We start from the raw sequence: 24,846 nt of genomic DNA, 5'->3' as shown, positions 1-24,846 counted from the left end.
TTTAGGCTGTTGGTTTTTTTAGAGGGAGTATGCAATCTCATAAGCTAATTATCTGCAACATAGAAACCTCGCAGAAATAGAAATACCTTAAAACTAGTAAAAAAATAGAGGGAATTTAATGTTTTTAATATAATGTAAACAAATATAACAACATATATTAGTTTGTACTTTGCCCAAAGATTAAACTTTCCCTATTTGCTCATTATCTAGATGTCATTAAACTGACATTTCATTTTCCTTCAGTTTTAGAAATTAATTTTTTTCTTTTTTTTCCCCTATGGACCTGCCAACATACATTTTAATGTATAAAGAAAAATAGAGTTGCATAAGGCATGATGAATTTATCAGATTTTAAAATATGTAATATTTAAATATACACATACAATTTAACAAAGAAAAAAAAACTGCTGTTTGTGCTTCTTCTATTGTCTCTTCCATGAATTAAAACAAATTTTTATTGATGCTTTTTTCTATATCTATTACTATATACTAATCTATCAATCCATTCCCTCTGAATGGAAACAGACTCTTGGTAATAAGTATTTTATATATGTGTATATATGCATATAATACAGAGTATAGCAAAACTAGTAACACATTTTCCAAATCTGAAAATGTGTATCTCATAAACCAGCTGCCACCAGAGAAGAAAGGAGATGGCAGGTGCTGGGCTGATCAAATGACTACCACTGTTTCAACCAGCAACTTTCACCAAGACCTGTAGGCACTACAGATATATTCAAGAGCTGGATGAAATAGTACTATGTCCTAGATCATTGGTCTGTGTCTAGTCTAGCCCCTACAAAAATCACTTAGATGAGACTTTGTGGAGAAAGGGTCAGGAACTATGGCCAGGTTTTAAGGTATAAAAGAAGGTGAAAAATAACAGTCCTTATCATTTAAGTACCATTCATTATTTTGTTTTGCATAATCTAGGTCAGTACAATCTGCTACAGATAAATTACCTTCATTCAGTAACAACTAGATACAAAATTTTAAACTAGGGAGTAGTCATTTTTGAAATCACATTTCATCTTAAATTTATAATCTTAAAAAGTGTTCATGAAATTTTAGATTTTTCAAATATAACAAACTATTCAAAAGTAGTATCTTAGAAAACCTTACATATGTAACAAAAACTTGAAAAAAGAAAACTTAATTTACAAAGACAGTATATATATGTATATGTATATATATGTATATATGTGTATGTATATATATATAAATATATATATATATATATGATCATCTACTTTCAAAAAAATATATGAGAATTCTTTCAAATATTCTTTACTAGCACAAGGTAAGGGACAACATCATTTGTCATCTATATTCCCCAGCACCTAGCAAAGTGACCAGTAGAGACAAGGGAACTCAATAAATGTCTGTTGATTCAATTTATTTCTTCAATATTTTAAATAGTCCTTTTTTATTTTTCTGATTATGCCTAAAATGAGATGGATGGGGGCAATGGTATCTTATTCCTATCTGGTATTATTATGTACTATACTAAATATTATAATAATATAAAATAATATATTTTTATATACTATATTATATATCATATAATTCGTAAAAGTATGTATGCTTTCTTATTAATACTATGTGTACTTGAACTGTTGACAATAGTGAGGTAAAGCAAACATAACACTGGCAAAGATTCAAAGATTTTATTCTAAAATTGTTAAACATTAATTATAGAATAAATTAGTAATTGTTACTTACAGCTTCTAGTTGATCCATAAGTTTTGATAAAAATTTTCTACATTCAGGAGTTTTACTATCAATTTTCATTCCAGTTTGCATTGCATATAAACGACCTTTAAAGGAAAGAAAAAAATAACATGAGCAATACCTAAGTGAATCAAAAGCAATAGGGCAAAAATGTTCTAAACAATAATTTTATATTTTTCACTGAATGTTTGGAATAAGTTGAAAAAAATTCTTCATGGCAGTTGAAATTTGACTATAATTAAGAACACCAATACTATACCTCACTATGTATTGAAGTAGTAATTTATAAGTAAATCAAATAATAAGCATTTATGAAGTACTTACTATATGCTAAAAGTTGAGGATACAAATATAAAGACTGAAACAATTCCTGCTAATAAAGAGCTTAATTCTAAAAGGGGAGAGAACAAGTACATATATAAATCTTTATATTATAAGCAAACAAAAGTATTATGGAAAAAAACATAAAAACCAATATACCATTAACAGAAACATTTATCATACACAAACTATATAACTGGTATTATGCTAATTAATGGTGATATAAAGAATACTGTGAAGTATAAAGACAATAAACACTTCATGAGTTCAGGTACGTCAAGGATTAGAAAGAAGGGCAGGGACATGTGATCCAAATCAATTTTGCACATATTTGATTATCATCTTCTACGTACAAGGCACTGCACTGTGGATCAAAGACAAAAAAGAAAATGGTCTGCCTTTAAGGAGCTCATATTTTATTGGAATTTCAACCAGTCCAGAAATAAATTCAAGATTCTTTCAAGATGATGAGAATACAAGATAAAAGACGGAGATGGAAAATTTCATGTAATAATGGCAAAAGTTGTATAAGGATTGACAATTAGTCCATTTTGGCAGAAGTATATGAAATGGCTAGAGGAACAGCAGCCAAAAGGCTGTAAAGGTAAAAAAAAATGTGGAAGGCATTAGATATGGGACCAAGGAATATTAATTTATTTAATCACTAACAGGGAGCTACTGAAGGTTTTAAACACAGGAATGCTAGAGCAAAAACTATGTACTGGGATGATTAATCTGTCATAAGTACAGAGGATGGACTGGAAAAGGGAGAAATTGGAGGTGGTGGTGATATATTAGGAGATGCTTTCAATAATGATGGTGCGAGCCAGTAAGGGACTGGACAAGTCTTAGAGGTATAGAAACGGAAGATTAAATTTATAACAAACTTTTTAAAAAACCCAATGGAAGAGACAGTTAGGTGGTTCAGTGGATAGAGTGCCAAGCTTAGAGGCAAGAGGTCTCAAGTTCAAGTCTAACTTCAGAAACTTGCTAACTGTGTGACCCTGGGCAAATCACTTAACCTCAATTGCCTAGCCCTAACCACTCTTCTGCTTTGGAACAGATACTTAGTACTGACTCTTAAGACAGCATATACTGGAAAAATAGAAAGAAAGAAAAAAACAACAACAATGAAGAACGAATCACAGTACCCTCAAATTTCTGGGGGGAGGGGGGTGAGGAGAAAGAAGGTAATTCTAAAATGTAAGCAAATGAGTTGCTGATATCTAATTGTAACTGAAACTCAAACATCAAGAGCACTTGAAAAAAGCCAGCCAAAAACTTGCATTTAAAACTTTCTTGCTAGTTATGGTAAGTGATTAGTATTTTTATATCACATTTACAGAATGCCTTATGTAAGACTACTAATGCAATTCTTTTAGGGGAAAAAAATGCTTTGATTAGGTAATCTGAGTTAAAACAATAGCTCTTGAAAATCACTTATTGTGTGGATTTATTATGTTCATTATGGGAGTAAAGACCAACCAAGCAGGAAAAGCTAAAAAAAGGAAGGGAAAATTAAATATTAGCTATGGCCTGAACACTAAATATCAATCCATATGAAAGATTTCAATACAATAACATCAGAATGGAGCAAATTATTGAAATAATGGAACTAGATTGTATTTCAAAAGAACTGAGGTTTTTTTCAAGTAAGTATGTGCCAAGAATACCTAAGAAAATGTTGCCAAGAAGGGTCTTTCAGGATAACTTTAATGAACAGCTTTTCATTTGTATGGGTTTATTTTTTTGTGTATCAAATGTATAATGCTTGAAAACTTACTTATATATTTCTTCTGAAGCAAAAAAAAAAAACAAAAAACTGTTAATTTGTTAAACTTCCCTGAACACCTAAATTCCAAACTAGCCTTGTTTAAATGATGACAAATTATGTTAGCAGAACCTAAATTTGTAAGGTTTTCCTATGAGTTAGAAGAACATGGAATCATCTGGTTTACACAAAGCTGAAATAATTTGGGATCTGAGACCCCCAAATATAACAGCAAGTTAATATAAATCATATAAGTTAACTCTAGTTTTTTCAACTCCCATTCAGAGCTACTTTATAGAAAAAAATAATCTCTGAATTTATTAACTAAATTAAATGACTGAAAAATTCCCATAAAAATCACTATTTTATAATAGCATAAAAATTTATATAATTTGAAATGGCATATTGTTATGATAAAACAAGAAATATTTGAAGCAATTTAAATACAAAAAAACTTCATGAGAAATTTCACATAAAAGTTAAGACAGACAGCTGGTATTTGAACAAATCATGCTTTTTCAACAATAATGATAAAACTTGGTAAACATTTTAAAATTCCTCCAGAAATCCATATTAAATTGTAATCCTAAATCAAAGTTATTTTTCCAGAAAATTAACAGTTTTTATAGAAACATGAGATGATATAACTTTCAGATGTTGTACTGGATAGCTGCTAGTTTACCACTTTCTCTTTCTTTCTCTCTGTCTCTGTAGATGTATTTGAAATTATATTTAAAGTAACCTTACCCTTGCTAACCTGTTAGTGGCAGTCAGGATTAGAATCTGCTTCTGGATGTTCCCAATCCAGTACTACATCCAGTACAGATACTGACTTTTGATTTCCATTTGTTTTAAATCTAAAATTAATTATCAGAGAGTTAAATGTTGTATTAAAATGAGCACATTGATTTTTCTAATTCTATTATAATATTACAAATTTTCAATAGTGCAAGCTATACTTGATTATTGGACCTGATATATCTTTAAGTGTATTTTACGCCCTTTGCAAAACTTCTGGAACTAGAGATAACAGCTCAAGATGGAAAGGGGGAAAAGAGGTTATTTTTAAAAGGGTTGGATTTATATTTTAAAAGTGCAGTTACCAGGAATTTAATTAATTCCAAAGAGATTTATTTACAAAATAGAGAAAGAATGAAGCAGAAAATCAGAGAGGATAGGGCAAGATATCTAGCTTAGGCACTAAGTAATTTACTCCTGGCCCTTCTGGGCAGGGAGAATTAATTTCAGCTGGCCTCAGCAAAGCTGAGGAGACAGGAAGAGTCTCTCAAAAGAGGATAGGTCTTTCCTGAGGTCAGTCTCTTCAGAGAAAAGCCAGCAGTTAAGAGTCAGCTTTTTCGCTCACCACATGTCAGTCCAATCTGCAGATCCTTCTTCCCCTCTTCACCAGCCTCAACTTGAAATCATGAAGAACTGAATTCTCATAGGAAGTAACAGCTCCTTTTAAAGACATTTTCTCTTGTGTCACTTCCTGTGCCTTCCCCTAATTCTATGTCTACCAATCACAGTTGACGCTCTACTCTAGGACTACCCAGAAATATGAATTTTAGATTTACTTCACCCTGCTTAGTCTTTAGAATTCTAGCAACCAGAAATGTATACACCCCCACTTAAGGATTAACTGTGAGGAGGATGGCCTATGACTGACATGTGCTAGCAAGTGACAAATCAAAAACAACTGACAGACCCCCTGGGCTGTCCTAAGCCAAGTTTAAGCTACCATTGGTACATATGAGATGCAGGAAGTGATGTAAAGAACTGTCTATATATTTTGCATCACTTCCTCTCTCCGGGCTCTCTCATGTTGGGCTCTTGTGGTTTGGGAGTTCTTGGAGGCGTTCTTGGCATGCTTGCAGTTTTTGGTTTTGTAATATGGTTTAGGTGAGGCATCTTCCTTCAGTGACCTGGGTGAGTGGTGAGGCTGATTCCTCCTTTACTTGACCTCCTAAAGTCTTTCATCTCAGAGAAGACTTTGTGGTTGGAAGCCAAACTAGATTTAATCTTCTGAGGAGGCCTTGTAGATGAGGCCTCTGAACTTCCCTTGGTTTAGGCTAGGCCAGAAAAATCTTATACCCTTTCCTCTCTCTCTTCATCTTAATTTCTTCCTACTATTGTAATTAAACCAGCATAAAAATCCCAAACTGACTTGAGGATTTTATTGGGATTGAATTTAAATCCCTGGTGACCACTAAAATAATATATTCAGTCAACAACCCTAATTTTACCCTTAACAGAAGGTAATCAGTCGATTCTGATTGATCATCCACTATCCAACATGTGGGTCACAGACCTCCCACTTCATGATTAAGTGGGATATTTGAACTTTTGGTGATTAGATCTAAAAATAATCAGGGGTTAGAATGTTATCTTCACAATCAGGGGAGAGTTAAGTATTTTTACTATTATATTCAGGGGAGAATTAAATTTAATCTCCATAAAGATAAACAGATTATAATTTTAACTCACAAAATAACTTTTATAATCTTCAGTACTCTATAGAATACAAGTAGCCTGACATCATACATTTTTTGAAGAAATCATAGCCATAAAAGAAATAAGACTCTCATCCAAGGTGAAACACTGAAGACATTTTCTTTCTGTTAGTCTGTTTTTAAAACCCTTACTTTCTTTATTAGAATCAATATTGGGTATTAGTTCCAAGGTAGAAGAGTGGAAAGGGCCAGGCATTTGGGATTAAGTGACTTGCACAGGGGTCACAGAGTTAAGAAGTCTCAGGTCAAATTGAACCCAAGACCTCCTCTCTCCAGATCTTAATCTCTATCTACTGAGCCACTTAGGGGCCCATATTGAGAGCATTTTCAATAAAAATGTTAACGTTAATGTCTAAGAATGCTCCTTTAGAGAATCAAAGATTGAGAATTAGAAGTCATCTAGTGAAATGCCTTCATTTTCCACATGAGGAAATTATATTATTTGACCAAATACTGTAATAATAGAAGTACAGGATCTGAATACAAGTCTTGTATACATGGGGAAAAAATATGTAGTACAAATAGTTGTTAAAATTCAAGTTTTTAAGGAAGAATTTTGTTCCTTTTGAAGGAAATGCTTTTTAAAAAGTCAAATAGCAGGTTCTTGTATTCTTTGTACCTTTCAATGTAACTAAAAATATGTGGTCTTCCTTAGAATATTGTTTGTAAAAATCAGCTTGTTTTTTTGCTAATATTTTCATCAAGAATGCCTCTTCAATGTATATAGATTATATTCCTATAGATTCTAGGGCAACTGGGTGAGGCATCTCTCATATACCTCTGTTTATGTGTGTATGTGTGTGTTTGTATGTACTACTCACCTTAATAATAACAACATTGGCAGCCATTTTACATGCATAGTCATAGTAGACAGAACAACCCCATGAGGTGGTTTATGGTATTCACTGTTATGGTAATTATCAAAATATCTATTTCCTTAATAATAGAATGAAAAGTTTTAAAATTTTAAGTATTTTAATTATAAACTTGAAAAATATCCATTTCAAAATGGAAATAAAGATTATTACATACAATGTAAATATATAGTTTTAAAAAAGTTTATAAATGTATGATTGTAATGGGTCTGCTTTTCTATATCCCCTTCTGAACTTCCATATCTACTCTTCCCTATATTTTTTTAAACCCTTACTATGTATTACATTGTATGTACCAATACTATATATTGGTTCTAAGCTAGAACACGTGTAAAGGCTAGCCAATAGGGAGTTATGTGGCTTGCCCAGAGTCACACATTTAGATAGTATCTGAGGCCATAATTAAACACAGGAACCCCCACACCCCCAGCTATATATTTTTTGTAAAATACAAGATACTAAATTTTTTTCAGAGGGAAATTTTTGGAAAACAAGCTTGCTAACCCCCCAAATAAGGAAACTCTTCCCTACAGGCTTCTTTATGGTGCCTTCTTTGAAAAAGTTCACTTTCTTGGGGGCAGCTAGTAGATTGAGAGTGTGAATTTTAAAATCTCCATCTTGCTTGGTCTAGCACCCAAAATTGTGCACACTCACACTACACAGGCATGTGCTAGTCAATGACAAATCAGAAATAACTAACTGCCCACCTGAGCTATCCTAATCCAAGCTTGAGCCACCATTGGCACTTGTGAGGCACAGGAAGTGAGGTAGGGAACAGCCTCTAGAATTTGCTCACTTCCTGTGGACAGGGCTAGGCAGGAGTTTGTGCTAGGAGCTTCAGCAGGGAGGAGGCCTGCAGGCAGCTTTCCTTCAGATGAGTCACGTGAGTCAAGGGCTGATTCTCTTCTTCACCTTGGCCTTTGGACCTAAACTCCCTCTGGCTCTGCCAGAAGGTTGAGTTCACCTTTTCCCTTTCCTCCTCTCTCCTTCTCTCCCTCTCCTTTTCCTACTCCCGTTGTGATTAAACCACCATAAACTCCATTCTGATTTGAGTGTTTCATTTTAGGAATTTCATAGCTAAATTCCTTAGCGACCATAAATTAATATTATAACATCTTTAAAGGTGATTTTCACAAAAACAAGAGCCAGGCCTAGAAACGGGAGGTCCAAGGTTTAATTCTGGCCTAAGACACTTCCCAGCTGTGTGACCCTGGGCAAGTCACTTAATTCCCATTGACTAGCCCTTCCCACTCTTCTGCCTTGGAATCAATACACAGTATTAGAAGGTAAGGTCAAGAAGAATAAAAAAAAAAAGGGTTCACTTTCTTGATTCGGGGAGTTAGCAAGCTTCTTTTCCTGAAATTTCTAAATCCACTGAGTCATGAGTTGCTCTATCTCTTATTTTGAAATATTTAATGGAATTCTTTTATTCTTTTGTTTTTTGCATCACTGTCACTCATACTTCTTTAACCCCTTCTCCTAACCAAGAGTCTGCCCTTGTAACAAATGAGAATAATCATGTAAAATCACATATTCAGCATGAGAAAAATGTTTATCTCATTCTAATCCTCTAGTCCATCACCTCCCTCACAAGAGGTGGGAAGCATCATTATTCTGAAGTTATAATTGATCACTGAATTGACCAAAATTTTAAAGTCTTTAAGATTTTTTAAAATATTCTAATCATTACATAAATTTTTCTCTTGGTCCCAACTCATTTGATGTAAATCTTGCTAGGTTCATCCAAATCTTTAATTATTTTAGGGTACAAAACATTCCATTATATTTTATTTGTTTGTCTTTTAATTTATTTTTGCATGCTGATATAATTTTTAAGTTGTTTTCTGCCATTTTGCAATCCTCCCCCCCTCTCTCTGCATAAAAGCAGGTAATATAATATGGGTTGTATAGCATGTATAACATAAGTGTTATCATACAATACATATTTCTATGTTCACCATGTGGTGGAAGAACACACATATTGCTTATAGAGAGAGAAATCCATGGAGGAAATAAAGTGAAGAATTATATACTTCAATCTGAATTCTGATTTCATCAGTTCCTTCTATGTTGGTGAATAGATTTTTTATCATGAGTCTCTTAGAGTTGTTTTGGATCCTTGCATTGCAAATAATAACTAATTTATTTACAATTGATCACTGTCCTTTATTGCTCTCTATAATGTTCTACTGCTTCTGCTCACTTCATGTTGCATCACTTCATATAAATCTTCCTAGGTGTTTGTGTGTGTGTGATTATCTTGCTTGTCATTTCCTAAAGTGTAATATTCCACTACAACCATATACCACAACTTGTTCAGTAATTCCCCAATTGATGAACAACCTTTCAGCATCCAAAGTTCTTTGCCAGCACAAAAACAGCTATTATAAATATCTTTGTATGAATAGACCCTGTTCCCGTATCTTTGATCTCTTTGGGATAGAGACCTAGTAGTATTGCTATGCACAATTTGATTGTCCTTTGAGCATGGTTCTGTGGAGAAGAGAGAAATTCCAAGAAAATGCAAAGGACAAGAAGCTGGAGATTGATCATCTGTCAGTCAAGCTTTAAAAGAAAAATTAGAGGTAACAGAGAAAAATTTGAGAGAAAAGGAGATTGAGGAAATCAAGAAACTAAACACTGTTAGGACTTACACAAAACCTACATACAAACAAAAAAACAGTGGAGAAACTAGAGAGTGCTTTTTCTGTCACAAGACAGGAGACCTGATAAAAGACTGTTTTCTGAAAAAGAAACATGAAATAAACAACAAAACCACACAGGCTAGATACAGAAAGCAAAATTCCACTTGCTGTTCTCATTGTAAGCTAAAATCCACAAAACAGGCAACTGATTTGGAAGAAATGCAACATGGTACATGGATATAGAAGTGATAGTGAAAAAGAGGCTGATATTAAAATTAGGAGGAAAAAGATGAGAAACAATGAAAAACTTGTGCAAAAAAGTGAATCTGTGAGTGATAGTACATGCAATAAATCAAGAGACAGGCAGAGTCAAGTGATACAGATAGATGCAGAAATTACAGAAATAATATCTCAAATAGCAACAGAGATAAGAGACTTGGAGAAAGGCTTTATAGTAACCACACAAGAAAAAAGTGCAAATCAAGTCAAATCATTATTGGAGACCTTTTTTCAGTGCAGAGTGGGCACAGGGGTTGAATTTTGTAGAAGTAAAAGACAGAAAAAAGAAAAACTCAAGCAGGAGTTAGTAAAAGATATAGAGAAACAAAATTTCAATTCCCTACAGGTTATTGTTGCTAAAGATGTAAATACTTTGAAATTTTTCACAGAATTGCATGACATCCCACCAAAGTCAAGTTAATTCTTCAGATAGTTATATGGCACATTTACCCTTAGAAAAATATCTAATTTGAATCCATAATCTGAAACTTTCCATCCAGCAATGAATGATTTAGATAATAATAAATTTACTGAAAATAAAGCTGACATTATATTTGAAAACAATTATGCTATTCAAAGTAATGGAGGTGACATGACAGTTAAATCTGAAAAGAGGAATGGAATGAAAGTCTTAGTAACTGAAAGAACAACCAAGCATTCAAATGATAGATTTGAAGCCAACATTCTAAGTAGCAGAAGGGAATCTGGCCAAATAAACTCATGTGAGATAAGCAACAGCTATGATTTAAATTCATGTTCTAATGTAGTAGAGGATATAGTACATTCAATCTCATATGAAAACTTCAGTGGAAATGAGTTAAGTCAAAAAGAGTTAACTGATTCAAACATACAGCTGGCTGAGGGTAGCAAAGACATGCACAGTGACTCAGTGGCAATACACACCATAGCTACACAGCCAGAAACATATGTAGGCAGTACTGTGGGAAAGCATGAAGGCACACATCCTGATGATGCAGGGGAATATACAGATGTACTAAACTTATTCTCAGAAGAAAATAACATCATAAAGGGACAGATTTCTATCTCTACACAGTCAAAAGAGAGGGAAAATCAACAAAACTTTCTAGCTGATGATAGAGTAGAATTTATAAATATTAGTAACAGCATTGAAAATCTGCAAGAAGAAACTAACCCCATACCATCAAGTTTACCAACTCAAAACAAAAAAAACTAAAGCTTAGTAATAAGAAACAACCAGAAACTGATTTGGGAAACATAAATGCTGGTGACATAGGCTTAGATCCACACACAAAGCCAGAGTTAGCAACATCTGACACAAGTTTACATGACACTGAATGAAATCCAATGAATAACATAATGATTGGATTCAATGGGTCAAAATCAGATAGAGTTGGAAGGAATACCAGAGGGTGTAATAATAATGGATCAAGATGATTTAGAACAAATGCCTCACCAATTTTATAAGCTTTATGAAGAGGTAGATGAAGAAGGGAATGTGTGGAACACAAGTGAGAAAATTGAATACCTGAAACCAGTATTATCAAAATCTCACCAAGATTATGATGATGAGATATTCTTTGGGGACAATATAAATTGCATACCATTAGAAGAACTTTATGCAAGATTAGGGGTTGATAATGAAGATTATTTTATAGAGAAGTTGAATTACATGGCTTCTACAGAAACAGATTGTGAATGGGAAGGAGGATATCAAGGATCATATTAAGAACTGGAGGAGGAGAGACAGATATTTAATTTCGCATCTATTCTCTAACTTCAAAAACATGACAAATACCATTCATGTTGTAAGAGTGAAACCAAGGACTTCCGGTCAAGATGGCGGCTTAGAGAAAGCTAAAGTTCAGATCTCCGGAAACCCTTCCCTACCAAACTCAAACTATATACTCCTAGGGCACCGAAATTCAAAACAAACAACAGCATAGACCCTGGGAATCCTCCACCTGGACCTGGACCTGGATCAAAAGGTACAGCCCCCCCAAAAGCCAGAACCCGAGATCACTCGGACCTAAGGGATAGGCAGAAGGAAGGTCTCAGGACCCATCCCCCCAACCCAGAGAGCTGAGTCTGAGGCAGCAGAGGGAACCTCAGAGCCTCAGGGCCGGCTATCCTGAAGGCCGCTTCCTGAAAACAACCTGACCCAGTCGAGGGGGCAACCAGACAGCAGGGAAACAGAGAGAGACAGGAGGAGCCTGTAGCCCCCTGACCAGATCTTTCCATCTGAGTCTCACTGAAGGTCCCTGCCTCAGGGCATACTAAGTCTGAGGTTAATCCTATTACCAGCCCTCAGAGCTCCAGGAAGCCACGGCCCCTTCCCCCTCAGAGAGCAGGGTCCTCTGAAACAACAGTAACCCTCAGGGCTAGCAAAAGGGCCTCGGGAGCTGGCTATTCTGAAGGCCGCTTCCTGAAAACAACCTGACCCAGTCGAGGGGGCACCCAGACAGCAGGGAAACAGAGAGAGACAGGGGAGCCTGCAGCCCCCTGGCTGGATCCTTCCATCCCAGTCTCACTGAAGGTCCCTGCCTCAGGGTATACTCAGTCTGAGGTTAATCCTATTACCAGCCCTCAGAGCTCCCAGAAGCCATGGCCCCTCCCCCCTCAGAGTGTAGGCTCTGCTACTTGGCTAAGGCACTGAAACAAACACCTCTTGGAAAGGGCCAAGGCAGGCTCAGAGCACGGAAGTAAGGCAACAGAGAAGCATCAGGAAGGAACTGAGGAGGGCAGTAACACGAAAACCCCAGCAATTCCTGGCCTTCCCGGGAAGACAGAACAACTGAGGAGAAAGGACAATTTGCCTAGGGCTAAAACCTCTGAACACCAGACAGAGATAAGAAAAGCTAGTCCTCCCCACTCAGATAGAGATGGCAAACTCCAAAGAACCACAAAAGCCCCAAAATTCCAAGAAAAACAAGAAGAAGGGGGCGACTTTGGACACATTTTATGGAGCAAAAATACAAAATACAGAGGAGATAGAAGAGGAAACACAAGCAAATGCTCCGAAACCTCCCAAAGGAAATGGAAACTCTCCACAAACCCATGAAGAATTTGAATCGGAAAGGATCAAAAAGATGGAAGCCTTCTGGGAGGAAAAGTGGGAAATAATGTAAAAGAAATTCACGCATCTACAAAACCAGTTTGACCAAACTGAAAAGGAAAACCAGGCTTTAAAGGTTAGAATTAGGCAACTCGAAGACAATGAGCAAGAATTAATAAAGCAAAGTGAAAAGACCAAGAAATTAGAAGAGAACATAAAATATCTCATTGAAAAGGTCATAGACTTGGAAAATAGAGGGAGAAGATACAATTTAAGAATAATTGGACTACCAGAAAAGCCAGAAATAAACAGAAAACTCGACATCTTAATACAGGATATAATCTAAGAAAATTGCCCAGAGATTCTAGAACAAGGGGGCAATACAGCCACTGACAGAGCTCACAGAACACTCTCTACACTAAATCCCCAAAAGACAACTCCCAGGAATGTAATTGCCAAATTCCAAAGCTTTCAAGCAAAAGAAAAAATCTTACAAGAAGACAGAAAAAGACAATTTAGATATAAAGGAATGCCAATCAGGGTCACACAAGACCTTGCAAGTTCCACTCTGAAAGACCATAAGGAATGGAACATGATTTTCAGAAAAGCAAGAGAGCTGGGCCTTCAACCAAGAATCAGCTACCCATCAAATTTGACTATATACTTCCAAGGGAAAGTATGGGCATTTAACAAAATTGAAGATTTCCAAGTCTTTGCAAAGAAAAGACGAGAGCTCTGTGGAAAGTTCAATATCAAAAAACAAAGAGCATGGAATACCTGAAAAGCTAAATATGAAGGAAAGGGAAAAGGAGAAAAATGTTATCTTTTTCTTTCACTCAAACTCTTTTCTATAAGGACTACATTTATATCAATCTATATATATTAACATGTGGGGAAAACGTAATGTGTAAATAGGGGGAAAAGAAAAACCAAATAAAATAATCTTTCCCACACAAAGATACACACGGGAAGGGAAGGGGAAGAAAACATCTATAAGAAGGAGAGGAAGAGAGTTTTTACTTAAACCTTACTCTCAGGGAAATCAACTCTGAGAGGGAAGAACATCCAGATCCACTGGGATCTTGAATTCTATCTTACCCAACAAGGGAAGGGAGAAGGGAAAACCAAGGGCTTTAGGGTGGGAGGAAACACAAAAAAGGGAGGGCAGAAGAGGGGGGAGGGGAAGGGAACAAAAAGGGAGGGACTAGAAAGGGAAACATATCAAGGGAGGGGACTAGGGGGACTGATTTAAAGTAAATCACTGGACTAAAAGGTAGAGCTGAAGAAGAAAGGTTAGAATTAGGGAAGGATATAAAAATGCCAGGGAATCCACAAGTGACAGTCATAACTCTGAACGTGAATGGGATGAACTCACCCATAAAACATAGACAAATAGCAGAATGGATTAGAATCCAAAACCCTACCATATGTTGTCTTCAAGAAACACATATGAGCTGGGCAGACACCCACAAGGTCAGAATTAATGGATGGAGTAAGACCTTCTCGGCCTCAACTGACAGAAAGAAGGCAGGAGTGGCAATCATAATATCTGATGAAGCCAAAGCAAAAATAGACCTGATCAAAAGGGATAGGGAAGGTAATTATATTTTGTTAAAAGGGACTTTAGATAATGAGGAAATATCACTAATCAACATATATGCACCAAATAACATAGCACCCAAATTTCTAATGGAGAAACTAGGAGAATTTTGAAGGAAGAAATAGACAGTAAAACCATATTAGTGGGAGACTTGAACCAACCATTATCAAATTTAGATAAATCAAATCAAAAAATAAATAAGAAAGAGGTAAAAGAAGTGAATGAAATCTTAGAAAAATTAGAATTAATAGACATATGGAGAAAAATAAATAGGGATAAAAAGGAATACACCTTCTTCTCAGCACCACATGGCACATTCACAAAGATTGACCATACATTAGGTCACAGAAACATGGCACACAAATGCAGAAAAGCAGAAATAATAAATGCAGCCTTTTCAGATCACAAGGCAATAAAAATAATGATCAGTAACGGTACATGGAAAATCAAATCAAAAACTAACTGGAAATTAAACAATATGATACTCCAAAATCGTTTAGTTAGAGAAGAAATCATAGAAACAATTAATAATTTCACCGAGGAAAATGACAATGGCGAGACATCCTTTCAAACCTTTTGGGATGCAGTCAAAGCAGTAATCAGAGGTAAATTCATATCCCTGAGTGCATATATTAACAAACTAGGGAGAACAGAGATCAATCAATTGGAAATGCAAATCAAAAACCTCGAAAGCGATCAAATTAAAACCCCCCAGCAGAAAACCAAACCAGAAATCCTAACAATTAAGGGAGAAATTAATAAAATCAAAAGTGATAGAACTATTGATTTAATAAATGAGACTAGAAGCTGGTACTTTGAAAAAACAAACAAAATAGACAAAGTACTGGTCAATCTAATTAAAAAAAGGAAAGAAGAAAAGCAAATTAACAGCATCAAAGGTGAAAAGGGGAACATCACCTCCAATGAAGAAGAAATTAAGGCAATCATTAAAAATTACTTTGCCCAATTATATGGCAATAAATACACCAGTTTAGGAGAAATGGATGAATATATACAAAAATACAAACTGCCTAGACTAACAGAAGAGGAAATAGAATTCCTAAATAATCCCATATCAGAAATTGAAATCCAACAAGCCATCAAAGAACTTCCTAAGAAAAAATCCCCAGGGCCTGATGGATTCACCAGTGAATTCTATCAAACATTCAGAGAACAGTTAACCCCAATACTATACAAACTATTTGACATAATAAGCAAAGAGGGAGTTCTACCAAACTCCTTTTATGACAGAAACATGGTACTGATTCCAAAACCAGGCAGGTCAAAAACAGTGAAAGAAAACTATAGACCAATCTCCCTAATGAATATAGATGCAAAAATCTTAAATAGGATACTAGCAAAAAGACTCCAGCAAGTGATCAGAAGGGTCATCCACCACGATCAAGTAGGATTTATACCAGGAATGTAGGGCTGGTTCAATATTAGGAAAACCATCCACATAATTGACCACATCAACAAGCAAATCAACAAGAACCATATGATTATCTCAATAGATGCAGAAAAAGCCTTTGATAAAATACAACACCCATTCCTATTAAAAACACTAGAAAGCATAGGAATAGAAGGGTCGTTTCTAAAAATAATAAACAGTATATATCTAAAACCATCAGCTAATATCATCTGCAATGGGGATAAACTAGATGCATTCCCAATAAGATCTGGAGTGAAACAAGGATGCCCATTATCACCTCTACTATTTGACATTGTACTAGAAACACTAGCAGTAGCAATTAGAGAAGAAAAAGAAATTGAAGACATCAAAATAGGCAAGGAGGAGACCAAGTTATCACTCTTTGCAGATGACATGATGGTCTAATTAAAGAATCCTAGAGATTCAACCAAAAAGCTAATTGAAATAGTCAACAACTTTAGCAAAGTTGCAGGATAAACCAGCATAAGTCATCAGCATTTCTATATATCTCCAACACAGCTCAGCAGCAAGAACTAGAAAGAGAAATCCCATTCAAAATCACCTTAGATAAAATAAAATACCTAGGAATCTATCTCCCGAGACAAACACAGGAACTATATGAACACAACTACAAAACACTCTCCACACAACTAAAACTAGACTTGAGCAATTGGAAAAAACATTAACTACTCATGGATAGGATGAGCCAATATAATAAAAATGACCATCCTACCCAAACTCATTTATCTAATTAGTGCCATACCCATGGAACTCCCAAAAAATTTCTTTACTGATTTAGAAAAAAACATAACAAAATTCATTTGGAATAACAAAAGATCAAGGATATCCAGGGAAATAATGGGAAAAAAAAAACACAAATGAAGGGGGCCTTGCAGTCCCAGACCTTAAACTATATTACAAAGCAGCAGTCATCAAAACAATTTGGTACTGGCTATGAAACAGAAAGGAGTATCAGTGGAATAGACTGGGGGCAAGCAACCTCAGCAAGACAGTATACGATAAACCCAAAGATCCCAGATTTTGGGACAAAATTCCACTATTCGACAAAAACTGCTGGGAAAATTGGAAGACAGTGTGGGAGAGATTAGGAATTGATCAACACCTCACACTCTAAACCAAGATAAATTCAAAATAGGTGAATAACTTAAACATAAAGAAGGAAACCATAAGTAAATTGGGTAAACACAGAATAGTATATATGTCAGACCTTTGGGAGGGGAAAGACTTTAAAACCAAGCAAGTCATAGAAAGAATCACAAAATGTAAAATAAATAATTTTGACTACATCAAATTAAAAAGTTTTTGTACAAACAAAACCAATGTAACTAAAATCAGAAGGGAAACAAGAAATTGGGAAATAATCTTCATAGAAGCCTCTGACAAAGGTTTAATTACTCAAATTTATAAAGAGCTAAATCAATTGTACAAAAATCCAAGCCATTCTCCAATTGATAAATGGGCAAGGGACATGGATAGGCAGTTTTCATTCAGATAAAGAAATTAAAACTATTAATAAGCACATGAAGAAGTGTTCTAAATCTCTTATAATCAGAGAGATGCAAATAAAAACAACTCTGAGGTATCACCTCACACCTAGCAGATTGGCTAACATGATAGCAAAGGAAAGTAATGAATGCTGGAGGGGATGTGGCAAAGTAGGGACATTAATTCATTGCTGGTGGAGTTGTGAACTGATTCAACCATTCTGGAGGGCAATTTGGAACTATGCCCAAAGGGCGACAAAAGAATGTCTACCCTTTGATCCAGCCATAGCACTGCTGGGTCTGTACCCTAAAGAGATAATGGAGAAAAAGACATGTACAAGAATATTCATAGCTGCACTCTCTGTGGTGGCCAAAAATTGGAAAACGAGGGGATGCCCATCAATTGGGGAATGGCTGAGCAAATTGTGGTATATGTTGGTGATGGAATACTATTGTACAAAAAAGGAATAATAAAGTGAAGGAATTCCATGGAGACTGGAACGACCTCCAGGAAGTGATGCAGAGCGAGAGGTGCAGAACCAGGAGAACATTGTACACAGAGACTAATACACTGTGGTATAATCGAACGTAATGGACTTCTCCATTAGTGGAGGTGTAATGTCCCTGAACAATCTGCAGGGATCTAGGAGAAAAAACACTATTCATAAACAGAGGACAAATTGTGGGAGTAGAAACACCGAGGAAAAGCAACTACCTGACTACAGCGGTTGAGGGGACATGACAGAGGAGAGACTCTAAAGGAACACTCTAATGCAAATACTAACAACATGACAATGGGTTCGAATCAAGAACACATGTGATACCCAGTGGAATCATGCATCGGGTATGGGGGGTAGGGGGGGCAGAAAAAGAAAATGATCTTTGTCTTTAATGAATAATGCTTGGAAATGAACAATAAAATATTATAAAATTTAAAAAAAAAGAGTGAAACCAAGATATGGAGTTCCATAGGGTAACATACTAACATACAACACAAGATCTTATGAGAATGAAGATTAGTCTTAGGTAGAAAAGATATTCCAGCAAAAGAACAAGTAATTTAAAAAGAACACTCCTAAGCCTGTAGCATAAAACTCCAACTTCATAACTATGACAGACACAAAAATCACACATGAATCTATGGAAGCATAGAATCACATTGGATGAATTTGTTATCAAAGACTTTAACATGAAGTTATAGTTGAGAACTGAAACAGGTTATCCGTATCTCTCAACCTTCAACCTAAATAATTTCTACAGGGGGAAGGAAGAGAGGGAGGGTATACCATGAAGATATTAACTCATAGTTTCAGATACCTCACAGGAAAGAACAATGTGATCATGTCATAAATGAAGATACAAACAAATGACATCTGGAAAAAGAAAAGCCCTTGTCATAAGAAACAACACGAAGAGCCCTAGAAGAAATCAATAACAGTCCTTGTGAATAAAGCTTATGAATGGGAAACAAAGGAAAGCACACACGACTACAGTATCAACAGAAATTACAGACAAGAGAGCATTGCACATGTTAAAATGATAACAAGAAAGCACCCCTGAAGCAAATAGAACAGTTTCAGAAAGAAATACAGCCAGTAACACAGACAAAAGTAAAATATGCATTTAAAAGTTTAGCAGCCATAGAAAAATTTCTACATATTCTATACAAACTCTCTGCCAACCATAGTAACAGAAAAGAAACATATGTTATCTCAAATGAATACATAACTCCATGACCAAATAAAATACATTATATCCAAATTCTATCTCTAAGTAAACATACAATAAATCTCCTTGTGAAAAAAAACATCAAAAAGATAAGCAAACTTCAAATTTAACAAAATTCTAAGAACTTATGCACAATACTATACTGCTTACACCCACCCATGAATATGCACATAACTAAAGCTCATTTCCACACATGAAAATGAACACATGTAATGCTTACTTTCACACATGAAGAATAGCTGATGAATTCTGACAAGCACTCATGAAAAACTCATAGCTTACTTCCACGCACAATGAAAATTTCAATCTTACATACATGCACATGTAAAAACTTTACACAAATGCATGCTCCTGAGTGTTCCAGTATGTTCCTGATTATTCCAGTTTGTTCCCAAATTAAAGAATACAGGACTACAATCAAGAGTGACAGCAGACAAGAGTAGTATGCTGACCAGATGACGAAGGACACAGAGTTTCTATAATCAACATCAAAGGAAATGGAAGGACTTTGAAAGTTTGGACTTGTGATCAAGAGGTTATGTAAGAATGCATCATATATGTTAACATCACATATATGCATATACATGCTACATAGAAATATAATGTAGGAAGATATCTCATGGAATGGATAAGCATACATGCATAGTTTCACAACACAAAAGTCACACTGATATATTAATTTCTGTGGAAAATTCAAACAGACAAAGATATTTCTTTGAGTGCACAGATATCAAGAACAATGTATATGGATGTGCATATGTAAATCTGTATAGGTACAATTTATGTACACATGTAAATACTAATGCACTAACTATATTAGAATAATTTAATAATGTTCTAATAACTAAACTATAGAGATAGTTTAGAAAAATTTGTTCAAAGTCTTAGGGAATATAACTACCATCAATTCATAGTTCCACCAACTGCGTATTAGGGCTTCAATGTTCTCACATAACAGTTATCATTTTCCTTTTTGGATATATCAGTCATTCTAAGACGTGTGGGGTGCTACTTGAGTTGTTTTAATTTGCATTTCTCTAACCAATAGTGATTTGAAGCATTTCCTCATATGAATAGTTTTAATGTCTTTAGCCTTTGACCACTTATCAATTGAGGAATGCTTTGAAGTCTTATAAGTTTGCCTCAGTTCTCATTCTATTTGGTTATAAAATAAGGTCTTTGTCAGAGACATTTTTTATAATTATAATTTTATAATATATATTTTAAAATAAAATTATAAGAGATACTTTTATATTTAATGTAATCAAAATTATTCATTACACTTTTCATCATGTTCTCTATGTCTTGTTTGGTCATAAACTTATCCATAAGTCTGGCAAACTTTTGTGTGTTCCCTAATGTGTTTATCACACACACACATTCTTACAGAAGGTGATATTTCAAATATTTGAAAGAGGCAAGGCAGGAAAGATGAAGGAGAGTTCTAGAACTGGGGGACAACAAATGAAAATGCTCAGAGTTGGGATATGGGATGTCTAATGTGAAGAACTTTGAAGAAACAAATCTTAACAGATTGTTGAGTACACTGGAGGGAATATTGAGGAGACTAGAAAGTTAGGAAGGGGATATATTATAGAAAGTTTTAGCAGCTAAGTAAAATATATTTGAAAATAGGGAGTCATTGGAATTGATAATAGTCTAATAGTCATATATGGGCTTCTACAGTCAGTCTGGTACTTTGGAAAGATCAATTTGACAGCTGAGTGTCTTTAATCTTTCTTTGTATCCCACCATTACTGCTTTCACTCCTTTTTATGTGTGCTGAAAAAGGCTAGAGAAAAATTATGAAATATTGCTGCATTTTAGCTTACTCTTCCCCATGACTGGGATTCTTCTTTATCACACCTTCCTTCAAATTTCAGCTAAAATCCTACTCTCTTCCTAGTTAGTTCCTTTGATCTAGTTTCTCTACTTTATCCTATGTATCCATACATACAAATATACAGGGATAGGGGTGTGTGTATGTGTGTTTGTGTGTGTGTGTGTGTGTGTGTGTGTGTGTGTGTGTGTGTTGCGATAGAGGAATGATCCAGAGACTTGAGGGACAGAGCCTGGAGGACATGGCAAGATTTGCATCCACAGCGGGGAATGGTGAAGGAGGTTTGGAATCTTGAGGGAAGAGGAAATTCCAGGGGAAGACAGATGATCTCTCTCTCTTGCCTGAGAAAACCAAGGGGACAGGCTGATCAGAGATTTCTCTTCTGAGCCATACAAAATCCTGATCCTATTCATCATCTTCCCCCCACCCCCTGCCCCAAGCCACCAACCACGAAGAGCTGTGGCAGAACCTGAGAAGAAGAACAGCATCAGAAGATCTCACACAGCTCCTGTGATACCCTGAATCTGGACATTGGCTCTGCTGTGCTAAGACCAGGGGTCACCAAATCCTGAGCCTCTTAGAGACCAGGCTGACAAGCCTGGGTCTCTCAACTTCAGGGGGAGAGAGGACATTTTAAGACAGACAGGGACTTTTTTTACCCTCTTTCCTATAAACTCCAACCTGCAGACATCTTGTTCATCTTACCCCTAACCACCTTTGTTAGAATAAAGTGTCAGTTATCTTAAATTGACTTCCTTGTTATATTGAAAGGGGAGAGAGCAAATTTCTCTCTCTTTCCCCAAGGGAAAAGGTTCACCCATTTATCAGTTATTAGAGGGGAGTAAAGGCATGGCTGGTGGAGAGATATATCTGAAGAAGACTGAAGGGGAAATCCATCTCACCCTCATACTTTCTGGGATCATCTCTTTCTCCATTATACCCAAACCAACCCTCTAATATATATATATATAGTATATGTGTGCACGCATGCACACACGTCTGTGTGTGTGTGTGTGTGTGTGTGTGTGTGTGTGTGTGTGTACACACAGTGGATAGAGTAATGGGTCTATATTTGGGAAGAACTGAGTTCAAATCTGGCCCCTGATACTTACTGGCTTTGTGGTCCAAGGAAAGTGATTTAACCTTTGTTTGCCTATTTCCTCATTTGTAAGTGGGGATAATAACAGAACCCATCTCTTATGGTTATTGTGAGGATCTAACAAGATGAAAATTATAAAGTACTTACACTATATAAATGTTACCATCTATGTATATGTCTGTATAGTAGCATTAAAAGTTTGGATGAGGAAGGGCTTTTTTACAGTAGGTGGGATTTCAGATGGGAGTTTAAAAAGGCCATTAAAGCCATGATATAAGTTCCATGTATGGGGTAGAATCAGTGAAAATGCCAGGAATTGAGAAATAAAATATCTAGTGTAGATTGCAGTAAGGAGTACAGTGGTGCTAGACTCAAGACTAAGTGGAGATGAAAAGGTAAAAGAAGTAGTGCACTTTCCTCATTGCTTTCTTTTGTTTTCCTTTTTTTTTTATCTTCTGAATGCTGTCACTTCTTTCCCACTTTGTAGCTTTTGTATGAAAAAGACAAGTCTTTTATAGATGTTAATTTTCCTTTCCTTTCCTAAGACAAACTAACAAAATAGCATAATGAGTATAAAATTTGAATTTTTCTTGCTTTCTCAGCTTCATGTATTTATTTTGGCTATTCAGTGACTCCATTTTTGTTTTAATGATTTTTGTTTCCTTTTCTTTTGAAGCTAACTCAGAGGTCTGTCCAGGGTTAAACAGCTAGGAAGTGTCAGACCATCTAGCTGCCCTATGAAAATTTTTTCCTACCTAACAACATTTGAATTTGGAGAGGTTAAGGAAATTGAAAGATGCAAGATTTTAAGAGGTTGATTTAAGGACAGCTATAGTTTTATTATATTATATTGTACTGGAGTATATTTACAACAGAAAGGATAAAACACTTCAATATAACAGTACTAGCCAAAGCACTAGGGCTATTGTTTTTGTCATCAGTATCCTCTTTAAAAAATAAATCATGTTTGTTTCCAAAAAAAAAGCAATGAAGTATAAGAAACAGATTCAATACTATTTAATAAGTTTACATTTTGGTTTCTAATATTCTCATATTTTTCGGTTATAATTTATAAAAAAAATTATTTGACTTATGCTTTCGAAGTTCAAATAAAAAACACAGTTTCTTGTACTATTTTCTTAGAGATGAAATTAAATATCCATTAGCTACCCATTTATAGGCAATTTCATAATATAGATGACTAGTATCTGAAATTAAATGCAGTGGGCAAAAAGGAATTTTGTTGCTCAAAATTATTGCTCGCAAGTTCAGTCATTCCAAATACAAGGGTATCATTATGTATGAGTCCTTCACTTGAAGGGCTGAATCTTCAGGACAAGATTTTAAAATTAAAAAAGTAGTTAACATTCCTTAACAACTCTAGCAAAGAGAAAAAAACAAATGATCTTTTCCAATATACATTGCTAAAATGTACAGCGAAACTTAATCTTCGATGGAAACAACTAATCTACTTCTATACATACTTTAAATTAAGAAGAGGGAGGACATCTTTTTAGTATTATAGAAGCAATTGTTCTTAGCAAAAATGATACAAAATGAGCATTTAAGTAAATGGTAAATTATTTGCTAAAAGAGGACAAATAAATCAGTGGCTGGATACCACTTAGGAAAATGTATGACACTTACTGAATTTCAGCAAGTAAAAGTGTTTGCTTTTGTGAATAAATATTATTTGATGTTGAATTAAGAAGCATATTTGAAAAGGGATTAAATACTTTCCTATTCAACCCATTCCCCTCCCTTTTCTAACCCTTACCTTGTGACTTAGAATTGATACTAAGTATCAGATGCAAGGCAGGAGAATGATATGGGTTAGGCAACTGTGGCTAAATAATATCCCTAGGGTCACAATGACAGTGTCTGAGGCCAAATCTGAACCCAGGACTTCTTGTCTCCAGGCCTGATTCTCTGTCCACTAAGCCACCTAGCTGCTTCTTTCCTATTCAATTTCAATTTGATGTAAATTAATTGGTAGAGAAACATTTCATAATCTGAAAAGTATGGGAATGGCTAAAGAAATTTTGGTATATGATTGTGGTGGAATAATATTGTATCATAATAAATGATGAGCAGACTAATTTTAATGAAACTTGGAAAGAACTACATGGGATAATGAACAGTGAAATGAGTAGAACCAAGAGAACATCATACACAGCTACAGAGTTAATTTTTGAAGAATAAATTGTTAATGTTACCACCAGAGAGTTAACTGAAAGATGGAAACATGAAAAAATAATTTATACGAACATGTCTGTCACCTGGACGATGCCTATTGTGATGCAGGGAGGGTTGGGGAGAGGCTAGGACACTTGTGGATAAAACTCCAAATAATAAAAAAAGAAAAAAAAGTCTTAAGTACCATAAAGCAAAGTTACCATTTCTAATGAAGCATTAATTTATAAAACATCATGAAAAATAATTAATTTGTGGGGTGGGGAGGACAAGGGCAGCT

At 35.2% G+C, this 24,846-nt stretch overlaps 1 protein-coding gene across 2 annotated transcripts in view; it reads right to left on the bottom strand.

Annotated features, from left to right (window-relative positions):
- Positions 1–24,846, bottom strand: part of VTA1 (vesicle trafficking 1) — a 106,162-nt gene that overhangs the window by 55,911 nt on the left and 25,405 nt on the right. For both annotated transcript variants that reach the window (XM_001370368.4, XM_007484638.3), the window contains exon 2: positions 1,726–1,820. In XM_001370368.4, coding sequence (XP_001370405.1) covers positions 1,726–1,820 — 95 coding nt within the window. The remainder of the gene's footprint in view (positions 1–1,725; positions 1,821–24,846) is intronic.

Source organism: Monodelphis domestica, chromosome 2, assembly GCF_027887165.1.
Source record: "Monodelphis domestica isolate mMonDom1 chromosome 2, mMonDom1.pri, whole genome shotgun sequence".
NCBI classification, from domain to species: Eukaryota; Metazoa; Chordata; class Mammalia; order Didelphimorphia; family Didelphidae; genus Monodelphis; species Monodelphis domestica.
Note: the sequence above shows the minus strand (reverse complement) of the source record. Positions and strands in the feature narration are given on the sequence as shown.